This window comes from Strigops habroptila, chromosome 8, assembly GCF_004027225.2.
Source record: "Strigops habroptila isolate Jane chromosome 8, bStrHab1.2.pri, whole genome shotgun sequence".
In the NCBI taxonomy this organism is placed as follows: domain Eukaryota; kingdom Metazoa; phylum Chordata; class Aves; order Psittaciformes; family Psittacidae; genus Strigops; species Strigops habroptila.
In genome coordinates this window covers 17501407-17528296 of record NC_044284.2, presented here as the reverse complement: position 1 = coordinate 17528296, position 26890 = coordinate 17501407, and the positions used below count along the sequence as shown (strand labels likewise).

General features: G+C 42.9%; 1 protein-coding gene across 1 annotated transcript in view; it reads left to right on the top strand.

The window, feature by feature from the left end:
* EPHA4 (EPH receptor A4) overlaps nt 1-26890 on the top strand; it is a 109088-nt gene that overhangs the window by 21412 nt on the left and 60786 nt on the right. The window contains exon 4 of the mRNA XM_030494928.1: nt 22046-22201. Coding sequence (XP_030350788.1) covers nt 22046-22201 — 156 coding nt within the window. The remainder of the gene's footprint in view (nt 1-22045; nt 22202-26890) is intronic.

The window sequence follows — 26890 nt, the reverse complement described above, 5'->3', positions numbered from 1 at the left end:
GGGGGGGTGAAGGTGCTTTGTCCCCTATTACCTATCTATTTAACCCTGTCTGAAAACCACTGAGCACTTATGGGGCAGCATATTGACATCTGAAGTTGTCACTTGCTTGACCACTGGGATGCTCTTCCCCATTTAAAAGTCAGTCTTGCTAATCTGTTTAGTTTCATCCTTTTCTGACCCACCTGTTTCTACCCAAGTCCTCGTTTGCAGGGCAATCCTCCTGAATCTCAGCAGGTTCAGCTGAAGTCATGTCCCCTGGGGACTTGTGCTGGGGTCCTTCAGCACTTCCTGCTTCCACCCTGCCTGGCTTTACCTGTCTTGCTGCATGGGGGCTGGCTTGGCTTTACTTCAAGGGCACAGCCATCCAATCACTGGGAGGAGAAAGGGAAAAATAATTTGGGTTTCTAATTGCCCTAAGATATGATTAGGAACACCTTTCCACAGAAAAATGCCTGCTAAAGAGAGTATTGCAGGAAGGGCTTGTCAATGCCATTGCCTGTTAGAGATCACCATGACTGGAAATGTAAAAATTAGTCACTCTTTTTGTACCCCAGGCTGTTATTTAAATCTTTTGCTGGGAATATCATTGCAGCAGGGAGGGAGTGGCAGGAAATAAGGGCTGGGGTCAGTAGTGACAATGCTGAGTGGTGAGAAAGGATGTGTCAGCAGAGCTGAGGTGCCAGTGCTGGAAGCCCTTGGCTGGGCTGTGGTGGTGGCATCCACCTGCCAGGCGAGTGCCATGCAAGGAGGGAGCTCATGGCCCTGTGAGGTGTTGGCTTCCATTGGTTGGGAACTGCTTCTGAATTCCTGTGCATCTATTTCTGTAAGAAGCACATAAATCATGAAAAACTGAAAGTGGGCTTTTGTAGACTGTTGTGGTTGCTCAGCTCTTAAAGATATAAGTCATCAAAAATACTTGTGTGTTGTCAGTGGAAAACATTTAAAGGAAAGAAGTGTCTTTCTGGTTCTTTGCATTTTTTTGTGGCGATTTAACAAGGTTTCATTTTGAGAAAGAGAAAAGGCAATGTAATGGTGAATATATGAGGGGAGATAATGTTGCAAGCCAGATTATGTAGCTGCTGGCTGTACTGGGACAAAATAAGCTGGGCAAATTGAGGTACTTAAACCGTTAAGGATAGCAAAGGTATTTGACTAAAACTGTTCCTGGTCTGGAAAATACTGAAGGGAAGGGAATTACGGACCAGGCTTTGCTAAAGAGTGGATTTGGAAGCCTCTTCCCATGAAGCTATCCTCAGCTCAAAGCTCCCTGGGGCCTTGCTGAGTCAGCTTCTGCAGTGCAGAGAGTAATGAAGGAGGCAGAGGGTTTCAGTGGGGTTTATGGTCCTGAGAAACCAGTGCCAATAAGCACACATAAGAAGCCTGAGGCTGCCTCATTTAGTCATGGAGCTTTGGGCTCCTTGAGAAACCTCCAACTTCAGAGGGGTACCGCTCTGTTCTGCTTCCTTCAGTTGCTTGTACTGAAGGGTGGTGCTTGAGCCATGCTCAATTTTCCCTCCTCAGCCTCCCTCCAGGCACTGCTGAGGGCACAGCCCCAGGGGGGGCGGGAGGGAAGGGTGCAGTGGCATTCATGCAAATCCTTGGCTGCTTTGAGCTCCTCTGTTTAAAGCCAAGCTGTGGAAGTTTCTGATTCATGGGTAGCTCTATTTGCTTAAGCATCCTGCTTGTGTTTTCTGAAGGCAGGTGATGTCCCAAATTACTATGTAGCATAGACTCTTTAATATCATCAGTTCAAGGGCTAACTTTGATATGAGCTGCATAAGCAATGAATAATAGCTGCTTCATTCCTGGCAGGGCTTGGTGATGGATGTTGGCAGGAAGTATCTAGTTAATTTTTGAACTCTCTTCCTCTATCCCAAGTTAAAAGCTGATCTTAACCTATCAGTGATATCTGGCACATAAACTAGATTGTTAAATTGCAACCCACCAGATTTTGTGGTTCAGGGGCGCTGCTCAAACCATACTGTGACACCCGAGCGTGCTTGAAATTCACCTCACAAACATCGTGTGTTCCTAATTCACTGCCACCCCTCTAAAGAGGCAGCAAGTGACCAGTCAGTGCAGTGAGATCTATGGTCTGTCCGAATTAGCATTCCAAAATAACTGTGAGGTATTGCCCAATTAATATACTCTGCATTACCGAAGACCATGAACAGCCTCTTTTGTGAGAGCCATAGTTGTCTTTGTAAAGAAACAATACAAAGATGTCTTTAAATATGCATGGAATGCTTACTGATTATTTTAAACGCTAAAAAAGCCTTGCTTGTTATCTGGGAGACCAAGGACAGTTGTTTTATTGTATTGAGTCTTACAACATCTTTAAAACTTTTCAGCTGGCTACAAGTCTAGAATGAGAATGATCTTTTAAGTCTGAATCACATACAAGTTGTAAGCTATTACTATTGCTGGTGCAGAAGGGGGATGGAGGGAGGAGGGCTGTCCTCCCAGTAATGAGATAGGTTTAAAATGCAAAAACTGGGAGCTTACATGCTGTTCTTTGCCCTCTGTGGTTTGGGGTGGGGGGGGTGTGTGTGTTTGTTGGGGTTTTTGACAAATTTACTGGAGAATATTTGGATCACCATTCCAGGCTGTTTTCACTGCCAGGAAGGATGTGCTTTGACTCTAAGATGAGAGTGACAGTGCTCACTTAATTGTCTTCAGAGAGCGAGATTTTGGTCAAACAACATACAGTACACAGCTCATGCAGCAAACTGCTCATAGCTGGCCTCTGGCCCATGAAGTGACATCTAACATAACCACACAGAGATTTAGTGCGATGCACAAATCTGGTTTCTTGTGAGTCTTCTCAGTGCACAGCCCTTGAGTTTGCTTCTCTTGCCTTGCAACTTTTATGTCAGTGAAACTCCACTAATGATGAGAATTTCAATTTGCTACTTAAATTTATGTTGATGTCAATGCGAGGAGACTCAGACTGTGTGTTATTAGGCTGGTTTTATGAGAGTAGTGATCAGGCTGTTGAGTCATTACATCTACTTTACACTTTGGATTTTAATTGCTTTATGGAGCTTGTTAAGTTTTGTTTAGTTCACCAGTAGCTTATGAATGATAGTTGTCTCTATCAAAACCTGCCACCAGCTTTTTCGTCACTACTTCTATATAGTACCACAGTTCTTAGAAACATGGAGGCAGGATTTTATCTTAAGTAACCACTACATTGTAGCTTCATAAATAGCATTGTGTTTTATTTTGGCTTGTTTTCTTCTCTCTGTTGCTAGAAACAGATATGATTATCTGTTTCTATGAACAGATGTGAGTAATAATCAGAACTTCTTAAAGATCAACTAATGTGGGAAATAAAACTGGCCAGGTGACGTATTTGTAAGTGCAGTCAGTAATAAAGCCGCATAAGAAGTCATTATGTCCATACTTTTAAATCATTTCTTGAGAAGTATATACTATTTATTTAAAATATCCTTGGTACAAAGCTCCTGAGAATACACAGCTAGAATGTGGTATGCAAATGCCTCTGTGTGGGGTTTTCCATAGGCAGCTGTTCTTTGACCTTGCCCTACATGAGGAGTTTCATTTCGGGATTACCCACTGCCCTCTCTCAGTATCACACATTCACCTTAGCTTTCTAAAAATGCAGTGGCAAATCAGATTGCATTAATGGAAAATGCCGTGGCCTAGAAACAGCTTTTACTGCTGACAGAATGGGCTGATGAAATCTGGGCTGGTAAGGTATGCTATTTTTGACTGTGAAAAGTAGCATTTTCTGAAGGTTTGCTGAATGCACTAATGTGATTTCACGTTCCTTGTTAGTCATCTCTAGCTGCCGGTGATGGTAATGGATGTTGTTAATGTTAAACATTTAATCAGCTAAAGTATATGTCTGTCTGCTTTTCTTTCTCAAAATTTGCAAGGATCGTTATCAGCTCCATATATTTTCTAAAAAGCCAAAAGCAGCTCAGAGAAGATGAACAGAGATCTGCTAAATCCATTTTAGAAGCCTGTGAGTGCAAATGAATGATTATGTGGGAAAAATTCTGTCTTCTTGCCAGCTAAGTAACCATTGGCTTGTACTGTCTTTATCCAAGCTTGCTGTGACCATTTAGTAGGTCTGATTCAGACCAATTCCCACAATCTGTAGGTTCTGTTCCCTGCTGAGGTTGGAATATTTGGATGTCTGTTCAGACATTTAGTTTTCTTTTTAATTAGCACATCTGATTATTTTTTTTTTATTCTCTGAAGGCCACAACCTCTGTCCCAATCCGGGCAGGTGAAATTTCACAAGCACTTTATCATGGCTCATACCTCAAGCATCCGGACACACCTTTCTAATTGTCATTTATATCCGCCTGTCATTGCCTCTGGCATTTGCTGAGTTCACATTTCCATGTGATTTACTGCAAAACATTTTGTTTAACAAGTCACTAACACACAATGACAGGGAAGTCCCCCTCAAGAAGCTGAAATAATGATAGCCTTCATCTTTGCTTTCTTGAGGTAGATGCTAAAAAATCAATCTGTTGGTATCAGTGCTTTAGACTTTGCACATAGGAAGAATTCTTGAAACTGAAAGAAATCTGACCTTGAATCCGTGAGTGCTTTGAATTGCAAATGCTTTTTATCATGGGCTCTGTGTGTGTAACAAGGTGAACGAGCTCTGAGGCAGCGCGTTTAATCCCCAGTTGCAGAATTTCAAGTGCAGTTGGTTTATGAGTCAGCGCAGCTCTGTGAATGTTCAGGTAACTATTAAAGTATTTGGATACTGAGGCTGCTCCTTAACAGCAGTTCTGGGAAACTTTTTAATATACCAGGGCAGCGGCTCTGTCTTCTGGACTGCGCTTCCTCTGTTCCTGTCTGAGGGTCCGGTGTGCAGTGGGGAGGGACCGCAGCTGGGTGCCCCTAGCCCATGGGCTCTCACTGGGGCAGGCTGTAGTGGCAGTGCAGTACATAGCTCCAGCACGGAGGCTCCTGTTTCACTTCCATGGACCTGGGAAGCCTTCAGCAAGGGGTCTTGGTGAGCTAGTTTTTAAGGCCATGCATGAGCCCAGCATAACTGTTCCCGTGTGGGAGTGACTTTCCTTCTTTCGTTGTTGCTTTAAGGCAGTCTGGGTAGGGAACATCTAATTTAGGCCTAGAATTTACTCTCCTTTAGTTAGATATTCAAACCCCATATTCCTCTGAAGCCCTAAAATTCTGTGCAGCTGAACAGAATAAAGTCACTAAGCGGTTGCAGTGTCAAAACCCACTTAATGTTGACGAAGCTGGTTCATAAAGGTCTTTCAAAAAATTGCTTATGTCCCATTATGAGTTGGGCAGAACTCAAAAAATAAATTGCACATTCACAAAATGTAAGCAAATGCATAAGAATAAAATACGGTGAAACAACCATCTCCCCTCTTGCCCAGTTGGTTGCTCATCTCAAGTGTTTGGGCTCTGCTTGGCACAGTGCAAGTTTACTGACCCATTAGTGGCTGCTGTTCAGCTGCACCTTCACAAAGGAAAAATATGTCTAGAAAATGAACTTGATATGCCACAACTAATTCGTTGCAGCCAGCATTTTTCCTCCTGCTCTGCTTAACTCCTTCAAGTCATGGCTTGGTTCTGTTAGTAAATCTTGGGTTTGTTTATTTGAGTGTATATTTCTTAATGAATGAATGCAGGCAAGAAAAAGTGCTCAGTAATTGCAAATAAGGAACATAGAAAACTAATATGCTGATCTGAGGATTAGTTTTCAAAAGAACAGGTTCTCCTGTGTATTTTTTGATAGGCTAATAAGGATTTTTGTAATCAAGTGACAAACTGCTTGAAAATTCCAGCAAATGGTGGTCTTTGAATCACTTCTGGCTGTGGCAACCTAACAAATTCTCAGTGAGATCAGTTTTGGTGGATAAAGGCAGAGCGCAGGTAACCATTCTGTAGGGTGGGCACAGGGGAGAAGTCTTTGGTGGCTGTAGGTGTCTGCTGGGACTGCTCTTGGGGGTCATCTATCTGTAGTTGCATGGTGTCTTACTGTGAAACTTAACAGTCACAGAACACCAGGAAGGCAGTGAAGTTTTGCAGGGTGTTTTTCTGTAGTTGGGGATGAATGCACTGATAAGTGACTAAGGCAGAGAGAAAAAGGGGAATGTTTCTACCTCAGCCTCTGTGCTGAAAATAGTCTTGCATACCCAAGGATATTTGTTTAACTGGTGTCACATCCCCTTGTCAACAGTATTTTAAAACCTCATTCTCCTAAATGATCTTAGATGCAATTTGGATGCTGCTGATAGCATTCTCTTAATTGCTGTGGCAAAATTAAGTCTTGATATGGTTTAGTGAGAGTAGATAACAGTAGCACTCATAAGATAACTTATCGTATCAGGAAGAGTGCGGGGCGATCAGGGCGGACATGAGTCACACACCAGCTCCAGAGTATGTGAAGCCTCAGTGAGACTTACAGCCATATTTCTTTGCTAGAGTGAATTTTTGTGGCCTGGACTGAAGTCAGTGGTGCTTTTGGCCATTTCTAAATAGCTCCATGGTTACCACAACTAAATTCTTTGTTTATGATCTTGCACTGATTTACATATCATGTAGATATTTAAATAAATAGCTCTATCATGTCAACTATGAGTGCCTCTGAGCCAAAATGGGATGTTATTGTTAGGTTTATTTGCCAATAGTTTTGTCGGAGACGGATACTTTTCCAGATTAGGGGCAAAACTGTGTTTGTTTTGTCACTTTCTCCTGATTAGCAGCTGTACGACATCCAGCAGGAATTTGAACGGAAGCTTTTCTTCTGGTGCGTCACCACTGCCGGGGTAAAGGCTCTGCAGGCTGGGCTGTGTCCCGACCTGTATCCCAGCCCGTCGGCTGTGCCCTCTGGGTAACTGCTCTGGTGGCCGGGGGCGCAGGAGGCTCAGGGCAAGGTGGCAAAGCCCCACTGGGCCGGCTCATCCGCTGCCCTGCCAGAAATGGGACTGGCCTCCAGTGGTCTGCATGAAGAGAGGGAAGAAACCCATCATTTGTTCCTTAGTGCTGGCTAGCTTTAACACAGCCACTTGAGTCATTTGCTTTAGCGATTGGGTCAGCTGGGGGCTTGTTCCTTATGCTGAGTTAGTCTTCTCCTGAAGCTGCATTATCTCATGCTTTGGTTTGTGTGCTTCCTGCAGCACCCAGAGTGTGAGCTCAATCTCCCATAGGAGCAGTAAGCACCTCCACCATGTAAGCTTTCAGCCACTCCAGTTTTTCTCCAATTCATACTCTGGATGCTTCACCTGTAGCGAGCCAGAGAACCCCTGCCACCTTCTCTCCTAATTCATCATTTCCACCGGCTCACTGGCATGTCTGCTGACAGCCTCCCTGGAGTTGCCTGGCAAAGGCTAAGCTGGGGGAGAAGTGACCTATCATAACTATTTTTGCTCATGACTAACATCAGTTTCTGCAGTTCTTTTGCCCAGGATTTTATTTAATGTCATGTATTTTTTTATGTACCTTTTCATACAAAAGGAGACTTTCTGCAGAACTCTTGGAGAAAGCTTGGTTTAAAGCATTCATCAAATGATTGCCTCCGTAAACAAACCTACTTTCAAATTTTACCAGGTGATATGCCCATTGCGCAACCAGGCCAAATCCTGTACTCTTAGAGCAGCAGCTGTATTGTAAATCTGTGGGTTATCTGGACCTCGAAGTAGGATGGGCAGGGCTGTGATGTAAAGATACCATACATCAGCTAAAAGGAATTAGTGCATGATGTGTCTTGTGAATTCAGGATAGGAAAAGATTTAAAAGCAAAGCCTGGATCAAATTGTAATTCTTCTCCAGAACTCGCAGCAGCCACTCATAAAACTGGTGTCTCTCTGGCTGTTCTTCTTCTGAACCTCTTGCTTGCTAGAGCTGCTAAAACAGGTCCCCCAGACCAGGCTCTGTATATCCAGTGTCTTTACTTTGCTCTGCAGGGAGGTGTGATGATGAGAAGAGACACTGAGTGTGAGTTTGGGGGAGACATCTGCTCTCTGCAGAGCGAGTGCTGATGCACTAGTGTGGTGGAAACCATTCTGAAAAAGGTCAGCAGCCTGGACAGCAAGCGTGCTGCTTTCCTATTCCTAGGTTGGCACAGTGCCACTGCTGGCATCTCCGGCAGGATGTCGTGTTATGCAGCGTAACAGGGGGTCTGCTGCACTGGTGTTTCTGCTTGTGACCTAACAGATTGTGCTTCAGTGCTGTGGGTGATACACTTCTCCTCAGATAATCCCCTCTCTTGCTTTTATTTATTGGTGATAAAAGACTGTCACAGATAAATAAGCATGTTCTCACTTGACTTGATAATTTACATGGCATTGCTGAAGGTGATTTATAATTTATACATGGAAAGGATTTGCTGATCTCATTAATAACTTTCCAAACATCTAGATAAACATGCTATCACTCTGAATCAAGTGAGCTTGAGACAGCCAAGGTATTCACCTGCAAGGGCTTCTGGCACTCTGCTCTTTCCCAGACAACAGAAGTTTAACAAAAGAATGTGGGAACTATATGCCAAAATGCATTTCTCCTCACAGCCACCCAGATCACCCTAAGGTGGGAGATTTCATCTATTCTTGCTAAATTATTCTTCTCTATTGAAAGGCTTGTTGGCAGGAGCAGATTCCCAGCTCTTTGATTTTTAAATAGGGACTGTATTTCACAGCTCTGAGTGCTCAGCCTATCTAGGCATTTCTCTGCATCCTCTCAAACATCCTGCCAAAGCCTGTGATGCAAAAGCGCGGGTAAACAATCTCCCTAAGCTTCCTCTACCGAGGCTGTAAAAGGAGAGTTGAGGCAGCCCTGGATATTCCCTGCTGGGTTTGCCAGGTTGTTGCCATGAGATTTTGTTTCATCAGAAGGAATCACCTCCTCTCGTGTACAGATACCTTGTTATCTGGAGATCTCTAAGTGCTCTGTATGCACTTATTGCTTAATTAAACCTCACAACAGCTTTAGATGTATCTATTGTGGATTTTATTGCCACTTTGTAAGTGGATAAACTGAGGGAAGGATACTGAATTTTACGCTCTGGGTGTCTGTGTCGTTACACCCTTCAACTTAGGGGGTCTAAAGGAACAGCCCTGCTTTCTCTTCTACTGCTCCGTGCTTCTTTCTTGCCATTAACTCCTTGTGAGAAAGGGTTATCCACGCCTGGGAATCTCCCGTGATCCTCAGGGAGATGAGCTGGATGTTACTGAGCAGAGGGCGAGGCTAGCCAAGCTGGAAGGAAATGAATGATTTTTTCCTCTTAATACTGTGATACACACTGTGCCTGTGAATGCCAGAGGAAGGTCAGATAGGCTATCCTCTGCCTCTGTGACACAGCCAGGAATTACACTTGGGTGACTGTTTCGGTCTCCCCTGTAGCCGTAAGATCACACCTCATTGTGAGGCATCAAGCTGTAAGAGAGAACAAATGTAGAATGATGGCTTCCAGATACCTCCCTGTGTATTTTGGGGTTTTGTAAGTTAGCCCACTGAGGAGCAAATCTTCAGGCTGATTTTCGCATCTAGTATAGAATCAGGAAAAAAGCTATCTAGAGAAATCCTGGTGGTTTGAGTCTTCTGCTTTCAGCATGTCTTTGGTAGCGAATGTCACGTTTAAACAAGGGTGCACCTGCATGTGCCCCATAATCTGACACTTCTTCTGAAAAGGTGTGATCTGTGTAGAATGAAGAAACATACAGCTTGAGCAAATTTAAGGGGAAAAGGACAAACAATTGAGCTGCTGTTTTCCTTTTGTTGGAGTTAAGCTTGGTGCTAAACTTTGCATTAGTAATGAACAAAAAGTGGTCATGCACTCCAAATAGCAAAGGGCAAAGAAGACAGAAGCAACTCATCAATGTATGACCCTCTCTAAAATGTCATGGGTAATCAAGTGTGAAGTACTTAATGGATCATGATTTCCATGCCACTATTTTGATTGATGTACTACTTAGTAGAGGATTGATAGTTTTTTACACTGATGATGATGGGAGTCTCTCAGAAGCAGAGGTATTTAAAAGATGTGTCCACTTAGGGACATGGTTTAGTGGTGGACTTGGCAGTATAAGGTTAACAGTTGGACTAGATGATCTTAAAGGTCTTTTCTAACCTAAATTACTCTATGATTCTCTAAGCACCTCTGTATTTTCTGTAGTGCTGGGGAGAGCCAAAGCAGTGCTTGTTTGAAGCCGTTGTGTTCCCAGCATCTTTGTTAAATGGTCAAAAATAGTGCAGAGTTGTTATCTTGCAGAGACCCAGATCTCACCAGAACTGTCTATATTTAGGCATCTTCCAAAATCTTTGTGTCAAGCAATTCCCTGGGGAAAACACAATGGCTTTTCTTTCTTTCTTTTTTAAATAATGTCATACAGCCATTTAGTTTAGAGAGGATGTAATGATTAAACCATATTAAGGCATCTTGCTATAGCTCCAGAGATGTGAGCTTGAACTCTGTTCTGGGCTGTTCACAGTTAACCCAAGGATAAAAAAATCCCAGAAAAACACTGTAGTTTTTAGTTTGCTGGCATGATGTGGCTCCATCAGTCATGATACAAGTTCAAGCAGTAGCAAAAAACATTGCAGCTATGCCGAGTTCTGCTGCGGAGTGAAATTCCACTTGCACAAAAGAGGGAGCATTAAAGGCTTTCTACACAGGACCAATCCACGAATTCTTGACAATAGACGATTTGTTAAAGGGTGTTAATGTAATAATTATTTCAGTCAACTTGCAGTGTCTCATTAGCATGTATAAAATACAAGCGCTTGTAAAATAACTAAAAATAATATGTAGGATACTGTTTAATACCTTATGAGTGCACTCTTTTTCTGAGTCCGAGACCCTTAGCTGATACCAGCTGATGCTTGTGTTAGGAGCAAATAGACATTTTAAACAATAACATTGGAGCTTGTGTTAGGCCTTTCCATGTCAAACTGATCGAGCTTCTACTGTGCTCTGACTTAATCTAACATTGGAAGTTTAATTGCCTTTCTACAGAGCTGTTAAGGTTTAGGAGATGAGAGATAATCCCAGGCTGGCTGGACAGTGCTTTGAGATACAGATCTCTGTTCCCATCAGTGCTTTTACATGACTGGGGAGAGAAGCTTGTAAGCAGGTCCCCTGACAAGAGGATTAGTGCTTGTTAATGTGGAGATTCAGGCCAATTAATCAGCTTTCACTGGAGTATAGTGTAAAACTTCAGCAGTGATTCTACATCCCCCCCCCTAAAATTTAGTTGCTAAAAGAACAAAAATAATTATTTTCTATGTTATGTTTTGTTTTGGGTATTTTTTTGTCCTTTTATTTTTAAAACCCCTTAACTTAGGTTTGCTTAAAAATCTGTTAGTTTTGTGATTCTCCTTGTGCTGCTTCTGTTCAAGGGAAACCATCAACTTGTTTTTCTAATTGAGTAATTATTTGAAACTGATTAGCTGACTCATGTCTTAAATCTCATAGCTTGTATAAAGGTGATTAAACTTTCAGAGTTAGATGAGGACTGTGATAGAGCACAGTGACAGCCTGAGCGCTCTGAAATGGAGAACATCTGAACACTTGACTTGGGCAGTAGTATTTTAAAGATCCTCTTTGCACTGGCATGAGTGTGCTGGCACTTGTGCCCATGTGTTAATACTCCCTGCACTGAAAAAGGACACAGACGCTCAACTGCGGTTTCTGAGAAGAGGGGTCTTTATCATACCAGGGCAACTGCTTGTTGTTTAAATGTTTGTAACAATAGAACTAAAAATGCAAGCCACTGAGGTGCCGAGTCCCCAGTTCAGCAGTACATCCCTCTTCGTTAAGGCTCTTAAATGTGAAGTTACGCATGGTTTTAATACTCTGCTGAATTGGATCTTCCAGCCGTCTGGAAAGGAAGGGACTTTCCAGGAGGAAAGGAAGGGACACCTCCTGGAGACACGGCAAGGACAAACAGTCCTTTCTGTTTCCCGCTGGTGGAGTGCCGGCAGCTTCAGTTGCAATTGCCAGCCCTAGCAAATATCTTCCTGTAGAGAGCAGAGCAGGTTGGGATTTCATTCCTCGTGGAAAGTGCAGACTTCCCACTGAGAAAAGGGCTTTGATACTGGTTTTTTTTCTTCAGTCAGAAATTATTTCACCCAGACCCTGAATTTTTAGCTTTCTAATTTTTAATTTCAGACAAAACCCCAATGCAGCAGATATTCTCTCTGGGGGCTGGTTTTCCTTATACAATGTCTTGGTGAGACTTTTCAGCTGACCCTCCTAGCTGAAGGCAGTGGATACAGGCAGTGTTGGCAGTACTAATGCAAGATCAGGGCACTGGCAAAGATCAGTAGCAATCACTATGTGGAAAATGTCAGACTTAACCCGCAGCTAGTTCCCCTCCAGTACCACAGCTGTAGCAAAGATAGGTGTTGCATGTATAAGCTAGTAATTCATAGAAATATGAGATTTTCATGTTTGTGAATTTTTTGAGAGGTTTTTCTCTTTAGCAGTTGTGATCTATCAGCTGTGTAACAAAGTTCAGAATAATTCTTAACACTTCTAAGAATAAAAACTAATTTTTCATTTTGGGGCTTTTCCATGTATGTGCCTATTGAGCTTATTTAACATATGAATTGTGTATGTATTTTTTCTTTTATGCCTTTGACTGTCTAGTTTCCTTAGAAAAGGGTGACTGATAAGTAGGCTTCAGCTTTTAAAAGGATTGGGTTATCAGCATAATTACATTTCTTTTCTATGAGATACCAGTTGGTTTGAAAAGTTTCTGTAAAAGACAAGTATAGCATTTCTCTGAGTAAAATTCTCTTCTGTCAGGAGAACTGATACTGCTTAGGAGTGGAACTCCAAAAATACAAAGTCTGTGCCTATAGAGAGGATTTGGCAGTGTAACAATGGCAGGAGTGCTGTAGGACTGTGCCTAGAGCATGCGGTGTCCAAGAGCAGGGCTGCATGATAAAAATGCCTGGCGATTGACTTTGAAGGCTGTGTCAAGAAAATGATGCCCCGGCAGACAAAACCTCCTTGGCTGGGCTTAATAGGCTGTTCTAGTTCTTGTATCATACACCTGGCAGTTTTGCTTGTGCCTGTAGTGCGTTCTTGAACAGATTGCTGTATCAGATGTCCTGTCCCGTTGTGCTTCTGGCCTTTGCTGAGCTAGCTACTTCCTCATTTCTCTTGTTCTATTTCACTGGACTTCACATATATTAAAAAAAAAAAAATAAGGCCCTGGACTTTGGGAGAGCAGATTTTGGCTTGTTCAGGAATTTGCTTGTCAGGAGTGTGGTGAAGAAGCCCACATGGCGTTGTAAAGGACAAGCTGCTGAAAGCATGAACAGCCCGCTGCAGCTGCAGAAGGCAAAGCAGGTGTAGCAGAAGGCCAGGGTGGATGGGCAGGGAGACCTTGGCACAGCTCAGACACACAAGAGAAGTGCCCACGAGGATTGTATAATCTCATCGTTGCCTGAGGATGCAGAAGAGTTAGGAAAGCCAAAGCTTGGCTGGAGTTGGACCTAGTGAGGGATATGAAGGACACCTGCTTTTGCAGGCACCAAACGGAAGAATGAGGAAAATATGATCCCGCTGTTCAGTGGGGGAGGAGACCTTGTGACCAAGGACATGGAAAAGGCTGAGTTACTGAATGCTTTTTTGCCTTGGATTTCACTGGTAAGTTTGGCCTCCTGGCCTTTCAGGTCCAGCAGAGTCTGCAGAAGTGAAATGTTACAGGAGAGGACTGAGTTAAGGGACACTTAAGTGAAGTGGACATATGAATCTGTTGGACTTGATGGAATGAGATTGAGAGCAGGATTGAGAGAAGGACTTGGGTGTGTTGGTTGACAAGAAGCTCAACAGGAGCTGGCAGCATGTGCTTGCAGCCCAGAAAGCCTACCATATACTGGGCTGCATCAAAAGGAGTGTGACCAGCAGGTCGAAAGAGGTGATTATCCCCCTCTACTCTGCTGTCTTGAGACCCCACTTGGAGTACTGTGTCCAGCTCTGGGGCCCCAAACACAAGAGAGACATGGACCTGTTGGAGCGAGTCCAGAGGAGGTCACAAAGATGGTCAAATGCTGGAGCACCTCTGCTATGAAGATAAGCTGAGTCAGCTGGGGTTGTGCCTGGAGAAGAGAAGGCTCAGGGGAGACCCTGTAACAGTCTTCCAATACCTAAAGGGGGCCTAAAAAAAAGTCTGGAGAGGGACTTTTTACAAGGTCTGTAGTGACAGGACAAGGGAAAATGGCTTTAAACTGAAAGAGGGTAGATTTAGATTAGATATGAGGAAGAAATTCTTCACCATGAGGGTGGTGAGATACCGGAACAGGTTGCTTAGAGAAGCTGCGGCTGCTCCATCCCTGGCAGTGTTCAAGGCCAGGTTGGACGGGGCTTTGAGCAACCTGGTCTAATGGAAAGTATCTCTGCCCATGGCAGGGTGGTTGGAACGAGATGATCTTTAAGGTCCCTTCCAACTCAAACCGTTCTATGATTCTATGATGTGTCTGAGGATGCAGAGGGATTTGGCTGATGTCAGTGCACGGCCGTTCCCTGCCATCTTTGACAAGCTGTGGCAATGAGTGCTTTGCAGTGAGCAGTGAGTGCCTCATCCCTTTTCTTCCTGAGGATTCAAGAAGAGATCTTGGGTGGTGATTGTGATAATTTCCACATCAAAGATCTCTCTAGCTCCTCATTCCTCACTTCTTTTAGCTTCTGAAGCTGAAGAAGGCAATTGAATTTCTTGTCTTCTAGGACCCCAAAATAAAAAAAATCTGGCCATCTATCACTGAGGTGATCATTACCTCACCATGGATGCACACCAGGCAGTGCACCATTGGATTGCCAAAGGTTTCAGAGTACTGCTGTGACCACCTATAGCCACTGCCTTGGGATGCTGCCCTCTTCTTCTTCATCTTGTTGTCTGCAGCTTGAGCCTTTCCTGATGGCCAGGAGGGCTGCAACAGCACAGCCGAGTCCTCCTGCGTGACTGCTGTAGGTGCTTGGGTGGGTGCATGTGGCTGGTGGCGAATCACCTCTGTGGTGCTGTGCAGCTGGAGACCATGTGCCTGGTGTCTGTCTTCTGATGTTTAGAATCATTGCATTGGGAAAGATCCAGCCAGATAAAGTCTTCTTTGGAGGATATGGACTTCAGCCTTGGAAGACAAGCCTCTTGGCAGCTCAGCGGAAGCTGCTGGGTGTACAGGCTGGGCTCGTCCAGGGCAGTGGGGGAGACGGGCTTCAGTCTCGTGCAGCTTCCTCTGTGAGGGATGTGGGTGCGAGGTGCGCAGCAGCAGCAGGGTCACATCACTTGCAGCGACTGGGTGCCAGCCCGCAGGTCCCTGCTGTAGGAGCCATCGGAGGGAGCAGGGTACAGCCCAGCAGAGGAGCACGCCTGTGGGCTGTGCGGGGCAGCTGTGCTTTCCTCCGCTCCTGCTAGGGCTGCAAGTCTCCTGTCATCACGGGGTCAGTCCCTCCCTCGTGTTTAAAAACAACAAACCACAGCACAGGCTGCGGATTGTAGCCAAGGTTGTGCCACTGGGGAAAGAGACAAAGATGGCTTTTTTTGTAAGGTTGTTCAGATTGGCTGTGTGAAAAGCTCCTCCACTCAGTTTATGCTGCAGCTTTGCACAGGAGGCCTGTGTGTGTACCTGCAAGTGTACCTGCGTACAGTTTCCATGACTTAGAGTTTGAATTTTACATCATAGTGCATTTGTGCTCCAAGGTCCCTTTATTTCTGTTTTGAACTTCTCAGGTTTGTACCCAGCCATGGAATAAAAGTGCTCTGAAGTCAGTCTAGGCTCTTTCCCTAGTGGGATTATGTTTGTGTTTCCTTGTGTCATTCATGCAACAGAAGTATATGCTTAGTGTGTAGAAGTACTGGTTTTCTCGTCAGAGATACAAGTTAAAAAAGGGGAACTCCTTTTAATTCGTAGCAATTGTACAGCATCTCAAGGATTTCTGAATCTTACAGTCATTATTAACAGGAGGCAAAGATCTTGCAATGTGAACATCAAAGGAATCTGACATTATTTGGAAACAACATTTGGTACATTGCATCAAATTCTACAACTTGACTTTTAAGAAAGGCTCAAGAGAAAGCTTTTTCTTCCACCTCCCTCCCACCCCCCCTTTTTTTTTTTCTCTGGCTTCTAAGGATCTTTATTTATCACCCTCAGGGGCATTACACTGAGTAATTAGATTGGACCAGGAGAACGACTTAATTTTACAAGAAACTCATTAATTCATCCTATTTAAAATCTTCTCATTTCACCCAAAACCCAATTATGCTTGTAGTGGCAATGATCTGGAAAGGCATTGTCTCGTAGGTATTAGGGGGGCCACTGGGGCTCCTGCGGTATTCATGTCGGGGAGACAAGGGTGACTCCCTTTCTTTGACTTTTAGGTCAAAAGAACTAGTTGCTGGGACAGCTTGACAATTAGAAAACCCTGATGAGCATTTGGAAGTAAAACAGCTGTACAATAACGGAGGGGTTCATGGTGCGGGGCAGAAAGCTCATCAAAAGAGACTATCCAAACAATTAAGTTCTATAATTAACACACAAAAATCTGCTCAGAAATGGAAATAACAGTAAAAGAGAGCTGAGAAGATGCTGCCTACTTATGTGGCAGATGTGGTTTTGTTACCATCCGAGAGAGAGAATCCATCCTCTTAAAGAATAAGAACAACATTAGAGGCAAAAAATAGAAGTAACTTTTTGTTCCTAAGGGTGTAGTTAAAACATGAGCTTAAAATATTTCTAGTCAGGGAAGAGCAGTAGAAAAAATAACCAGTGATGAAAGACATGAAAGACATGAAATATGCTATCAAAGTATTTTTTCAAGTCTTTAAACACAAATTTATTTTCTCACTGCAATTTATAAGCCTGACACTGAAATATCTTTTCTTAAGTTTTTTGCTTTGTTCTTCATTTCACCAAGAATACTGTTTTAGGGTTTGTCATTAAAGTTGGCTACAATCATTGCCTTTAAAAAGGTTTACTCTCTTCTATTGTGTGTGGAAGGAGATTTCAGTCAAAATTGCATCTCAAGGAACTTTGAAATTTGCATGAGTAGGTAGCTGGTATGTTTTTCTGCTTCAAAACATGGAAACTATTAAATGCATAGTTTCTGCAATTTCAGCTAACTCCACAGATTTTTAGCTATAGTATTCACTTGCCTGAGATAATAAATGTTCTCAGTGGTGCGCTGGTCCCTCTTGGGAAGGAGAGGTGTGGCAGGAGTGTGGTTTGTGTTTGGTTGCTGATCCTCTCCTGGTTGAAGGCCCTTTCCTTGCAGAACTCATTTTGAGATCACAGCCTTTAGCACAGGGATCTGTAGGGTGATGGCTCTGCAGTCCAACATCCCTGTGCCTGTTCCATACTTTGCCCTGTACACGACTGTCATCCCACTATCTTTTTTGCTACTGCTGCAAATAAGCACTTTAGAACATCTATGTCAAATTTTGTTGTAGTATAAGTTAGTGTGACCAGCAGGTTGAGTGAGGTGATTCTCTCCTCTCGTGAGATCCCACCTGCAGTACTGTGTCCATCTCTGGGGCCTCCAACACAGGAGGGACATGGACTTGTTGGAGCGAGTCCAGAGGAGGCCACAAAGATGTTCAGAGAGCTGGAGCACCTCTGCTATGGAGGCAGGCAGAGAGAGCTGGGCTGGGCTTGTTCAGCCTGGAGAAGAGAAGGCTCCAGGGCGACCTTATAACAGTCTTTCAATACCTAAATGGGGCCTAAAAGAAATCTGGAGAGGGACTTTTTACAAGGGCATGTAGAGATAGGACAAAGGGAAATGCTTTTTACTGGAAAAGTAGATTTAGATTAGATATGAAGAAGAAATTCTTCACTGTGAAGGTAGTGAGGCACTGGTACAGGTTTCCCAGAGAAGAAGTGGCTGTCCCATGCCTGGCAGTGTTCAAGGCCAGGCTGGATGGAGTTTTGAGCATCCTGGTCTAGTGGAAGGTGTCCCTGCCCATGGCAGGAGGATTGGAACTAGGTGATGTTTAAGGTCCCTTTCAACCCCAACCGTTCTATGATTCTATGACAAGTTCATTGACTTAACTAGACTTACTTGAGCAAAACCATATTTCCGTTCTTGTTTATTCACCTCATTCTCTTTAGGAGCTCCTAATGTGGATATCAGTATTGGTTGTGAGTTCTCCTCTTCAGCAGGGGCAGAAGCAGCAGGTAGAAACTTCTGGCCTTCATCCATGGTTACCCAGGCTGCTGCAGGAGCTCCTGCCCAGTGTCCGTTAGCTCAGGACTGGCTTGCTTGGACCTTCCCCCTCCCATCTTCTGCTCAGAGCTCAGTCAGCCCCACGTGGCTCCAGGGCCTCTTCCCTCCTGGGTTCAAGGTCCCGCTTAGCCTTCTTGTTGGTGAAGAGCTGAGCGCTGCCTCCATGCCACTACCAAAACCTCTGCTTGAAGCTCGCTGGGATTTTCTTAAGATGTGCACTGCATATTTAATGATTTAGGAACATGTCAACAAAGAGATTGGGATGGTTTCTTTATCGAAGCCTTTGCGAGACATTACACTCTTTTCTTTTTTTTTTTTTTAAGAACTATTAAGCATCTCAAGCCTTTTCCAAACTATGATGAAAAGATTCATTGCCATTTCAGCAAGGACAAAAGAACGGTTTAAGAGCAAGGACTGGAGGATTTTTTTTTAACAGCATGAAATTTGCAAGAGTCATGTTTTTAAACACCCAACCTCAATCAGAAAAAAACATGGCTTATTTAAAAATAGTTAAAAACAATCTAATACATCTATTTTGTTGTAGCTGTGACTAAAAAGAATTCAGTTTTGGTTTTTGGGTTTGGTTGTGGTTTTTTTTCTTTTGAGAAAGCCATGAGTCTGAAAATCAAGTTTTAACGGAAAATGGGAGTTTGAAATATAGCTTCAGAAAGCTTACATCCAGATTTGACTGAAGTTCCATAAATCTTCAGGGCAATTTTTGCAGTTTTAACATTTAATCACTCTGGTAAATTAAGAAATAAATTAAAAAAGGCATATATTAATGACCATCAATGTTTGCCAAATCCTGTCTCACTTTAAGAGAAATAGAAATCAAATAGATTTTAACATTAGGACTCAGCATAATTATTTCAAGCTGATGTCCATTTAAAATCAATGTGATTTGTCCAGAGGAAAAACTGTGAGCTATTTCGTGCTGAAATTATTTGTTTGAGAATTATTCTTGGATCTAGTGCAGATGATTGTTCTGCTTGTGGGTGATCTGAATGCGAGAAAAGATTTTTCTCTCTTTAGAAAAAACCCAAAACCTAATAGAAAGAACTAATTAAGGCAAAGCTAAGGAACCAAATTCAAAGTTTGCATTGCACATGTGAACTAATCTTTTTACAATGGTATCTTTCGAAAACTGTGTAAGAACTCCATTCATGCCGGATCTCACCCGGCAAATCCTTCCTAGAAAAGCAGCCGCGTGAAGATTTGTCATGAGCAAGCAATAAAGACTTTCAGGGAACAGGTTCTGTACAGGCTTCTTGTTTGCATACTAAATCATTAACTTTCAAAAAAAGCCCATCCATACCCTTAGCAGGCACTGGTTGTAATAGGTGTGTCAGCAGCACTTCATGCTAAGAACAGCTTTTACAGGATTAGATTCGAGTTTTTAAGTGACAGTATCATGGAGCTTTTAAGGGCAAAGCGCTACTGGTTTAATGCAGCAAATTCTCTAATGTCCTTTTATGCATTGTGTTGAAATGTGGTGAATCTCTGACCATGCTAAAATGAAGAAAACTAAGTGTTCAGGAGTAGGTGGGTTTTGAAGGAAAATGGCTGTGTTTGCTTTAGGAGCAGCCACTGCATTTGGAGAGCTTTCTTCACGTCTTGAAATATTAATGATCTTTGCTTAATATAGTAGAAAACAAAATACAGTGCATGGGGAAGAAGAAAATCCTTGAATTACAGACTGCTGACCTTGCAGTACCCACTGAATCCATCTATTCCCTTTAAACCACCAAGTCTGAAAAGACAGTGAGGAGGAATGGTTGCAAAAATCTCTACCTCTGACATTTTCCTACCTTTCCAACAGCATGTTACAGGCTGAGCAGGATCTCCATATATTTATAATCTAAGTATTTTAATACTAAGAGGGCTAAAGACAACCCTTCATTTAATAATTTCTCTGAACTATGATGTTTGTATTAACAGTAATGTTAGAGTTTCCATGTTTTATTTTAAAAGCCTTGAAGAATAGAAATAATTTGGTGGATAACAGCAGTCAGCCTGGTGTCTCCTCTTGTATTCCGTTTTTCCGTGCCTTGTATATATATATATGGCAGCAAGATATGGCTGCCCGGTCATATACAGGCTTAGATGTGTTTCTGATCTGAGCTGTGGCAGTGAAAACCACGAATAATATCTCAGATCAGTATCTGCCACTTGACTGCTGCTGTTGTTAAACCAGGCACAAGAGGACATGTAGCGATAGTACAGCTCACTCACCAGATACTGCAAATCATATCAAAAAATCAAAGGTAATTTTCCTTTTTTTTTTTTTTTTTTTATTTCTTTTCTGGGAATTCCCATCACAAGCAGAATAAGGTGTTTTACACGAGTTGCCTTTGCGTACTGCGACTGCCTGGCTGTACCCAGTGGGTTTGTATTTGTGTTCAGGGACTAATTGTCTCTGATGTGGGGAGGCTGAGTTTGACCCCTGTGATTCTTCCTACCAAAGCTGTGGTTTCTGGTTTTAATTGAAACCCCAAGGCCATTTGAAGCATGGCCAAAAAGCACCTTGCAGGTTGAACCTTATCTAATAATGCGATGCATGTAAATTCTGGAAGCATAAATCTTAGTCACTTGAGCACTGTGTTTTTATATGATCCTCTGGTCCAGCAACAGCCACAGTGAGCAAAAGCGGACTGATCTCCCGGTGCTCTTACAGATGGTGCACGGCACGTTGTAAAGTTAGGACTCGTTAAGGAAATTCCATAAATGGCTTTAGTTAATAAGAGTGAAGTAACTTGCTGTTTTATACATGCATTGCTAAAATCCCCCTCCATTTCCCATTGGAGGGCTTAACAAGAGAAGGAGGGAAAGAACAAGGAGGACTAAGGGAAGGGTAAAACAGCAGTGAGCTTCAGCTGTGTGGAGGCCTGCACCCCATGTACTGGAGCCTGTGTGTAGCAGGGGAACCCCAAAGGTAGCATAGGTGATACATGATGAGATGTGAGAGTGAGTCATGCAGTAAATCCTGGGAACAACCTTTCCTTTTTACATATTTGCATGCCTGGATATTTTCTCTGTTCTCCATAATGCTGAAAGCCAGTGGTGATGGTGGGCTTTTATCTCTAGCCAAGGAGAAATTTCTAGGATGACATACCTGTTAGCCACTGTGAAAATGTGTTATTAATGATGCTAATGAGTTTTTTTCCAAGCGATGTAAAAGTAGCCATTCGTGTAAGCATTGCGTTTATGAAGATGATGTCACTGAAAGCTTGCCAATTGCATGTGGGACCTGGTGGCAGTGGTGCACTTACTGCTATGCCCTGGCTTCCAGGAGGGGAGAACACTGCTGATTTCCTCCCTTGGGGAGAAAGAGCCAAATGAATTCTGCCTTGCCAGGAGGGAGACGTGCCATTTCCGGGCCTGTTAGGCTGGGGCCTCACTGCCAATCGCAGTGGGTTCCTGTCCCACTCCCTCTTAAAAATTGGCAGTGTCTGACTGTCAGCTGCTATTCCTTAAGTGGTCATAGAATAAACCAATTGCACCCCTTTTGTTGTGCTCTGTGTGTGTGCCTGAATGCAGGTGGACATGGGTTAAGCAGCATGCAACTCCACAGTAAGCACAAAGAGGCAGCTGATTTTTTGGCAGTGCAAATAGAAAAGTATAATTTTTTTACCATCTCCAAGCCAGCTTTTAAAATGGCTCTTGTTGGAATTAGAAATCAGTATCCCCTGACACAGGATTACTCATTAAGAGTGTGATCATTGTTAATTCTTCACCTGGGGCTAAGAGGACATCATTAGATCTCTTTGAAATGTCTCCTGCCTTGATTTTGAATAAGTAAGCTAGCAATTTATGATCACAGCCTGGGCAAGTAACACTCTCCCTTCCTGTTCCTCTGTCTAGCTTGCAAAATTGGATACTACAAGGCTCTCTCGACAGATGTTGCTTGTGCCAAATGCCCGCCTCACAGCTACTCCATCTGGGAAGGCTCTACCTCCTGCACCTGCGACCGGGGCTTTTTCCGAGCTGAAAATGATGCTGCCTCCATGCCCTGCACTCGTAAGTTGGTCTTTGAACAGTCTCTTGCCCTTTTATTATCCATTTCTTCTCCTGCTCGTCTTTCATTGTATAGGAAATATTGGCCAGAGACCTGCATCTCTAAGAAGTGTCCTGCTTCTGAGAGCAGCATTCAATACATCTTACAGCCCATTGCAGGTGTGGTTAGCATTTTGGCTCACACTTCTGGGAGAGAAAGCATCAGTTCTCAGCCCTGAATTCCCAACAGTGACATGGCTGCACTGACCCTTGAGAGCGATTTACAGTCTAAATAAATCAGGAGACTGGGAGGAGGCAAAGCTGCAGAAGAGGAGTGACTTGCCTCAGTAACAGAGTTGGAAATAAAATACAGGTTGACGTTCCAGCATGAGGGTCTGTCCAATGATCACATCACCTTTCATCTCTTTAAATATTGGTATTTGTAGAAATTACTGAAGTTTTTCTCATAATTGTATGACTGAGGGTTAATGGGTAATATTTATAATCACATTATATATCTAATTTGCTCAAAATATGGCTAGTGACTGTTAGGAACATAAAAATGCTCATCTGGAAGGGGTGGTGGTAATAAATCTTAAACCTTAATGAAAAAAACACTGAAAGTATGGTTTATTTTATCCTTTGTAGATAAATATAGCATGTACAGCAAATGGAATTTGCTTTAGTTCTACCAAAATGCCTCCAGCACGGAGAACAAGCAGTGTAGTGCACTGAGCACACTCACGGGGTTGCTGGAACAACTCCTTGTCCTATGTGTTGGCTAATGGCTCACTCAGCCAAAGTGCTGAGATTCTAGGCATGCCCTGGTTTTAAATCATGATCATCTAGTTCTTCATTTTTCACTTCTATAGGAGCAGGGCAGTTTGAAACAGTAAGTGAAAGGGCTGTATTTTACCACGGGATATCCATTTGTGGCTTTTCCTGAAAGCTATTGGAAATACTTCCAGATTTTTGGAGTTCAGCTGTATATTTATGCAGAGAGTGTGTGTGTCTGTGAGTGACACAAGGCTGAGATATTTCTTTTGTAACATTTTAATATATTCCAAATTTGTTTTGGAGAGATGACTCACATTTATTTAAATCTTAATTTCTCCCTTACAAGGCAGAAACAAAGTATGTCCATAACTAAGCCAGCACTCATCGCTTCCCCACACCCCCTTGACTCCAGCTCTTCTTCAGTGACCTCCTTCTTTTCAGCTGTTAGTTTTTCTGGATAATGGTTAAGCAGGTCTGGGCACAGCCAGGATGAGTGCTTTTGCTTAATAGGAAAGCAGAGAGGTCCATATATCCCTTGCCAAAAATTGACTGGGGATGAAGGTCTAACCTTGCTGAAGTGGGTATGAAGATGCTTTTTATAATATAATTTACATGAGGAGATCTAAAGCTTGACCATTTTGATAGGAGAAAGGTCTTCTTGCAACAGTAAAACTATTGTTTGGAAGGTACACCCTAAATAACATTATACCAGCAAAAGTTTCTCATAAAGTCCTGGTCCTAGTGAGAGATATCCTGACCAAATTGGAATTAAATTAGTAATCAACTTGTTTAATTTAAATAGGCATGTCAGTGAAGTATGAGGAGACAGCAAAACACTTCCAGATGGGGAAATTGTTAGGAAATGATATGTATGCTTGTATTGAAAAATGTACCCCTGCAAGCTTGGCCCTTATTTGTCAAGTCTGGGGCCTGCTTCTGGCACCCTTCCCCTTTCCTGTCTTAAGAGGTCAGTCAGAGTTGAAGTCCCTGATCTTAGTTTTTTACCCTGAAAATATGAAGACGGAAGAAGAGAAGGCAAGGGCCATGGTGCTCATCTCAGTCTTCAGCTCTACAGCAGCCCAGGACAACTTGGCACGCAGCAGCAAGCCAACACCACAATCCCACAGACACCTGGTCCTGGGGAACAGGCCTGTCTCTGGAGGTCCCATTTCGCAGCTTTCAATTTTCCTGTAGCTTAAGGGCTTCTTTTTTCTGTGATCCAAGATGAAGGACGACACAGAGGCTATTTCTGAGCTGGTCTGTGGGGCAGCTTTGCTCCCTCACTTACTGCTGTGCTTGCTAATATCCCCCTTTTGAGGTCTGCCCTAGCAGTGTTTGAACATCTCTGTGATGGTGGTACCTGCACAGGCTCAGCATGCAGCCCTGCACTGGTGGTGCACCTCTGTGCTTTGCAAGGGGCTTTGGGGGAGCTGTTCGCTCACCTTGCTCCCCACACTGAGTAGCCTTCTGCCCGCGCACTTGAGGCAAGTGACAGGAAGCATTTAGAGGGCTCTGCTGAAGGAAGCCCCTCCGGAAAAAGCTCCCCGTTTGTCTGCCTTTCCTGACAAGATGTGGAGACAGAAGGGAGCGTAAACATCAAAGGTTCTTTCAGACTGTTTCAGACTCTAATCAGTTCTTACCAGTTGGTTAAACCAGGTGACAAACCCAATTCCCTTGTGCTGACAGCCATAATAATAAGGCACCTTCTTTGTTCATTATGCTCTCTTTAACCCTGGTATTCTCATTCAGGCCTGCATTTAGTAATCACTCAGTGTGACGGTGCACTAATGAAGAAATAAAACACAGTATCTGAGATCCATTCTTCTAGCAAAAAGATAGACTCTGCTCCACTGGCTTGTAAAATCAAGTTTCTGTTCACTTGGAGAACTATTAGACCAGGTGAATAAATGTAACATTTGGTAATTTGGAGAGGACACCTGGAATGGACTGTGGATTGATCCTTTCTTCATTATTTCTAAACATTTTTTAAGATTAAGAACTTCACATCCTAAGAATCCTTCTTAGGATGTGTTTTTGTAAAGCTTTGACCCTTGGCTATTGATTTCCTTTATAGTTCCTTTGGAACTGGCTGTTCTCGTCACTTATCTCTCCTTCTAGGTTGGGGGAGGAAGACTGTTATGACTTTCCATTAGCCAGATTGTGCTAGTGGATGAAAGGGAATTGGAGAATTCTTCCTTTTCCTTTCTTGCAATTCCCATAAAAAATAATAAAAGCAACACCTATTTCCTGATGCACTGGTCTGGAGAGGTGCTCCAGAGACTTCTCGTTCCATAATGCCACTCTCTGACATGTCCATTCCTTGTTGAGTTGTACAAACTGTGCTTAACCTTCAGGTAAGCCAGGCATTCAATCTAAACAAATAACTCAAACTCTGGTTTTAGTATTCTGCTCTATTTTAGCTTTGCTAGAGTGAGTAGTTATGTCTGGCTTTAAGCTTGTACAGGTAAGAGCAGAATGTGGTAGGACGCGAGCACAGGAGGCTGTAGAGTGGGGTATGTCGGAAGGCCAGGCATAGACACCCTGACATACCAGTGTTTACTGATGCATCTTTTCCCTTTAGCTTGCCTCATGGGGATAATCATCAACATGTCTGTCACCACTGAGGAGCAGAGTCTCCCTGGATCTGCCACTTTGACCTAACTAAGGAATTTAGACTTTCAACTCTGGAGCAGAGTGGGCTTGTCAGCTGTATGTGCCTGGGCATGGGGATGGTGTAATTGACCTGTAATACACTTGAGCAAAAACTATGAAAAACACAGTCGCCTTTCCCTTTTGGAAGCATCGCAAATACAATGTTAAGGCAACTATTTAGACCTTCATTATACTTCCATATTTGCTGAGAGGATGGGTCTTTCATGAGGTTAGCAATCTAATGGAGAATAAATTGCCTTACCAACACACAAATCCATGAGGCTGGTAAACAATCAGTCTCAATTATGGTCCTCATCCCTGAGTTTCCTTCTCTGTAAGGAGATAGTCTGTGAATTGCGGCCTGGTGCAGGCAGGTGCAGTTCCCACCCAAATTAATGGGTGTTGGTCCTGTGTCCCCACCGTTAATGAGTCAAATTCTCTAACTGTTTCTTAACAAACAATGATCACATTATGAGTGAGAACAGGACAGTTTTGTATTTTTTATATTGTCTGTTTGATTCAGATTATTAATGATTTTTAATTGGGACCCCTTTACAAAAGAGACATTACCAGCATAGACTGTCCAGCTTGAAATCTGTCTCAGTAAATGACCCCGAATAATTTCATCTGTTGTGCCACCCAAACAGTGACTGATTGATTGATATTTTGGCGTGGCCTGAAATATTTCTAAAACAGTTGCATTTAAGACAGTTTATACCAGGGAATCTTAGAGATAATGAGAGCAAATTTAGTGAGATACAAGAGAAAAGTGCCTGCTTCAGAAGGGCTTGCTCCAAGTTTAGGTTATCAAGAAACTGAAGAGCCTGACTTCAAACAGCAAACATCACTTACTTGTCTTTACATTCGCCTCTTCTAATTGAATTTAGTGCACTGCTGTATTTCCTCCAGAAAGTATATTGTTTTTAAATTACCATTTCAGTGCTATTACTCAAGGCTCCTGCTTCTAATGCTTTCTGACAGTTATCAGCATAATGAACCATAATGAAATGATGAGCAATCTACAGTGGAAACTCAATGTGGATTCCACTAGAGCTGTGTGACTGTGTTGTTAAAATTTGAATGCACATTAAAATAACACTGTCCTTATTTGTTTCCAAGGTCAAGGCTTTAAAAAAGGTCTGAAAGGTCTAAACATTTCAATTTTGTAAATGTTGTGGTCTAATATACGCCCTTAGCGCAATCTTGTGTTGCATTTAATATATCTCAGAGATAAATATTTGACCTGCATTTTCAAAAAAGAGTGAATTTACCTACCTAATAACT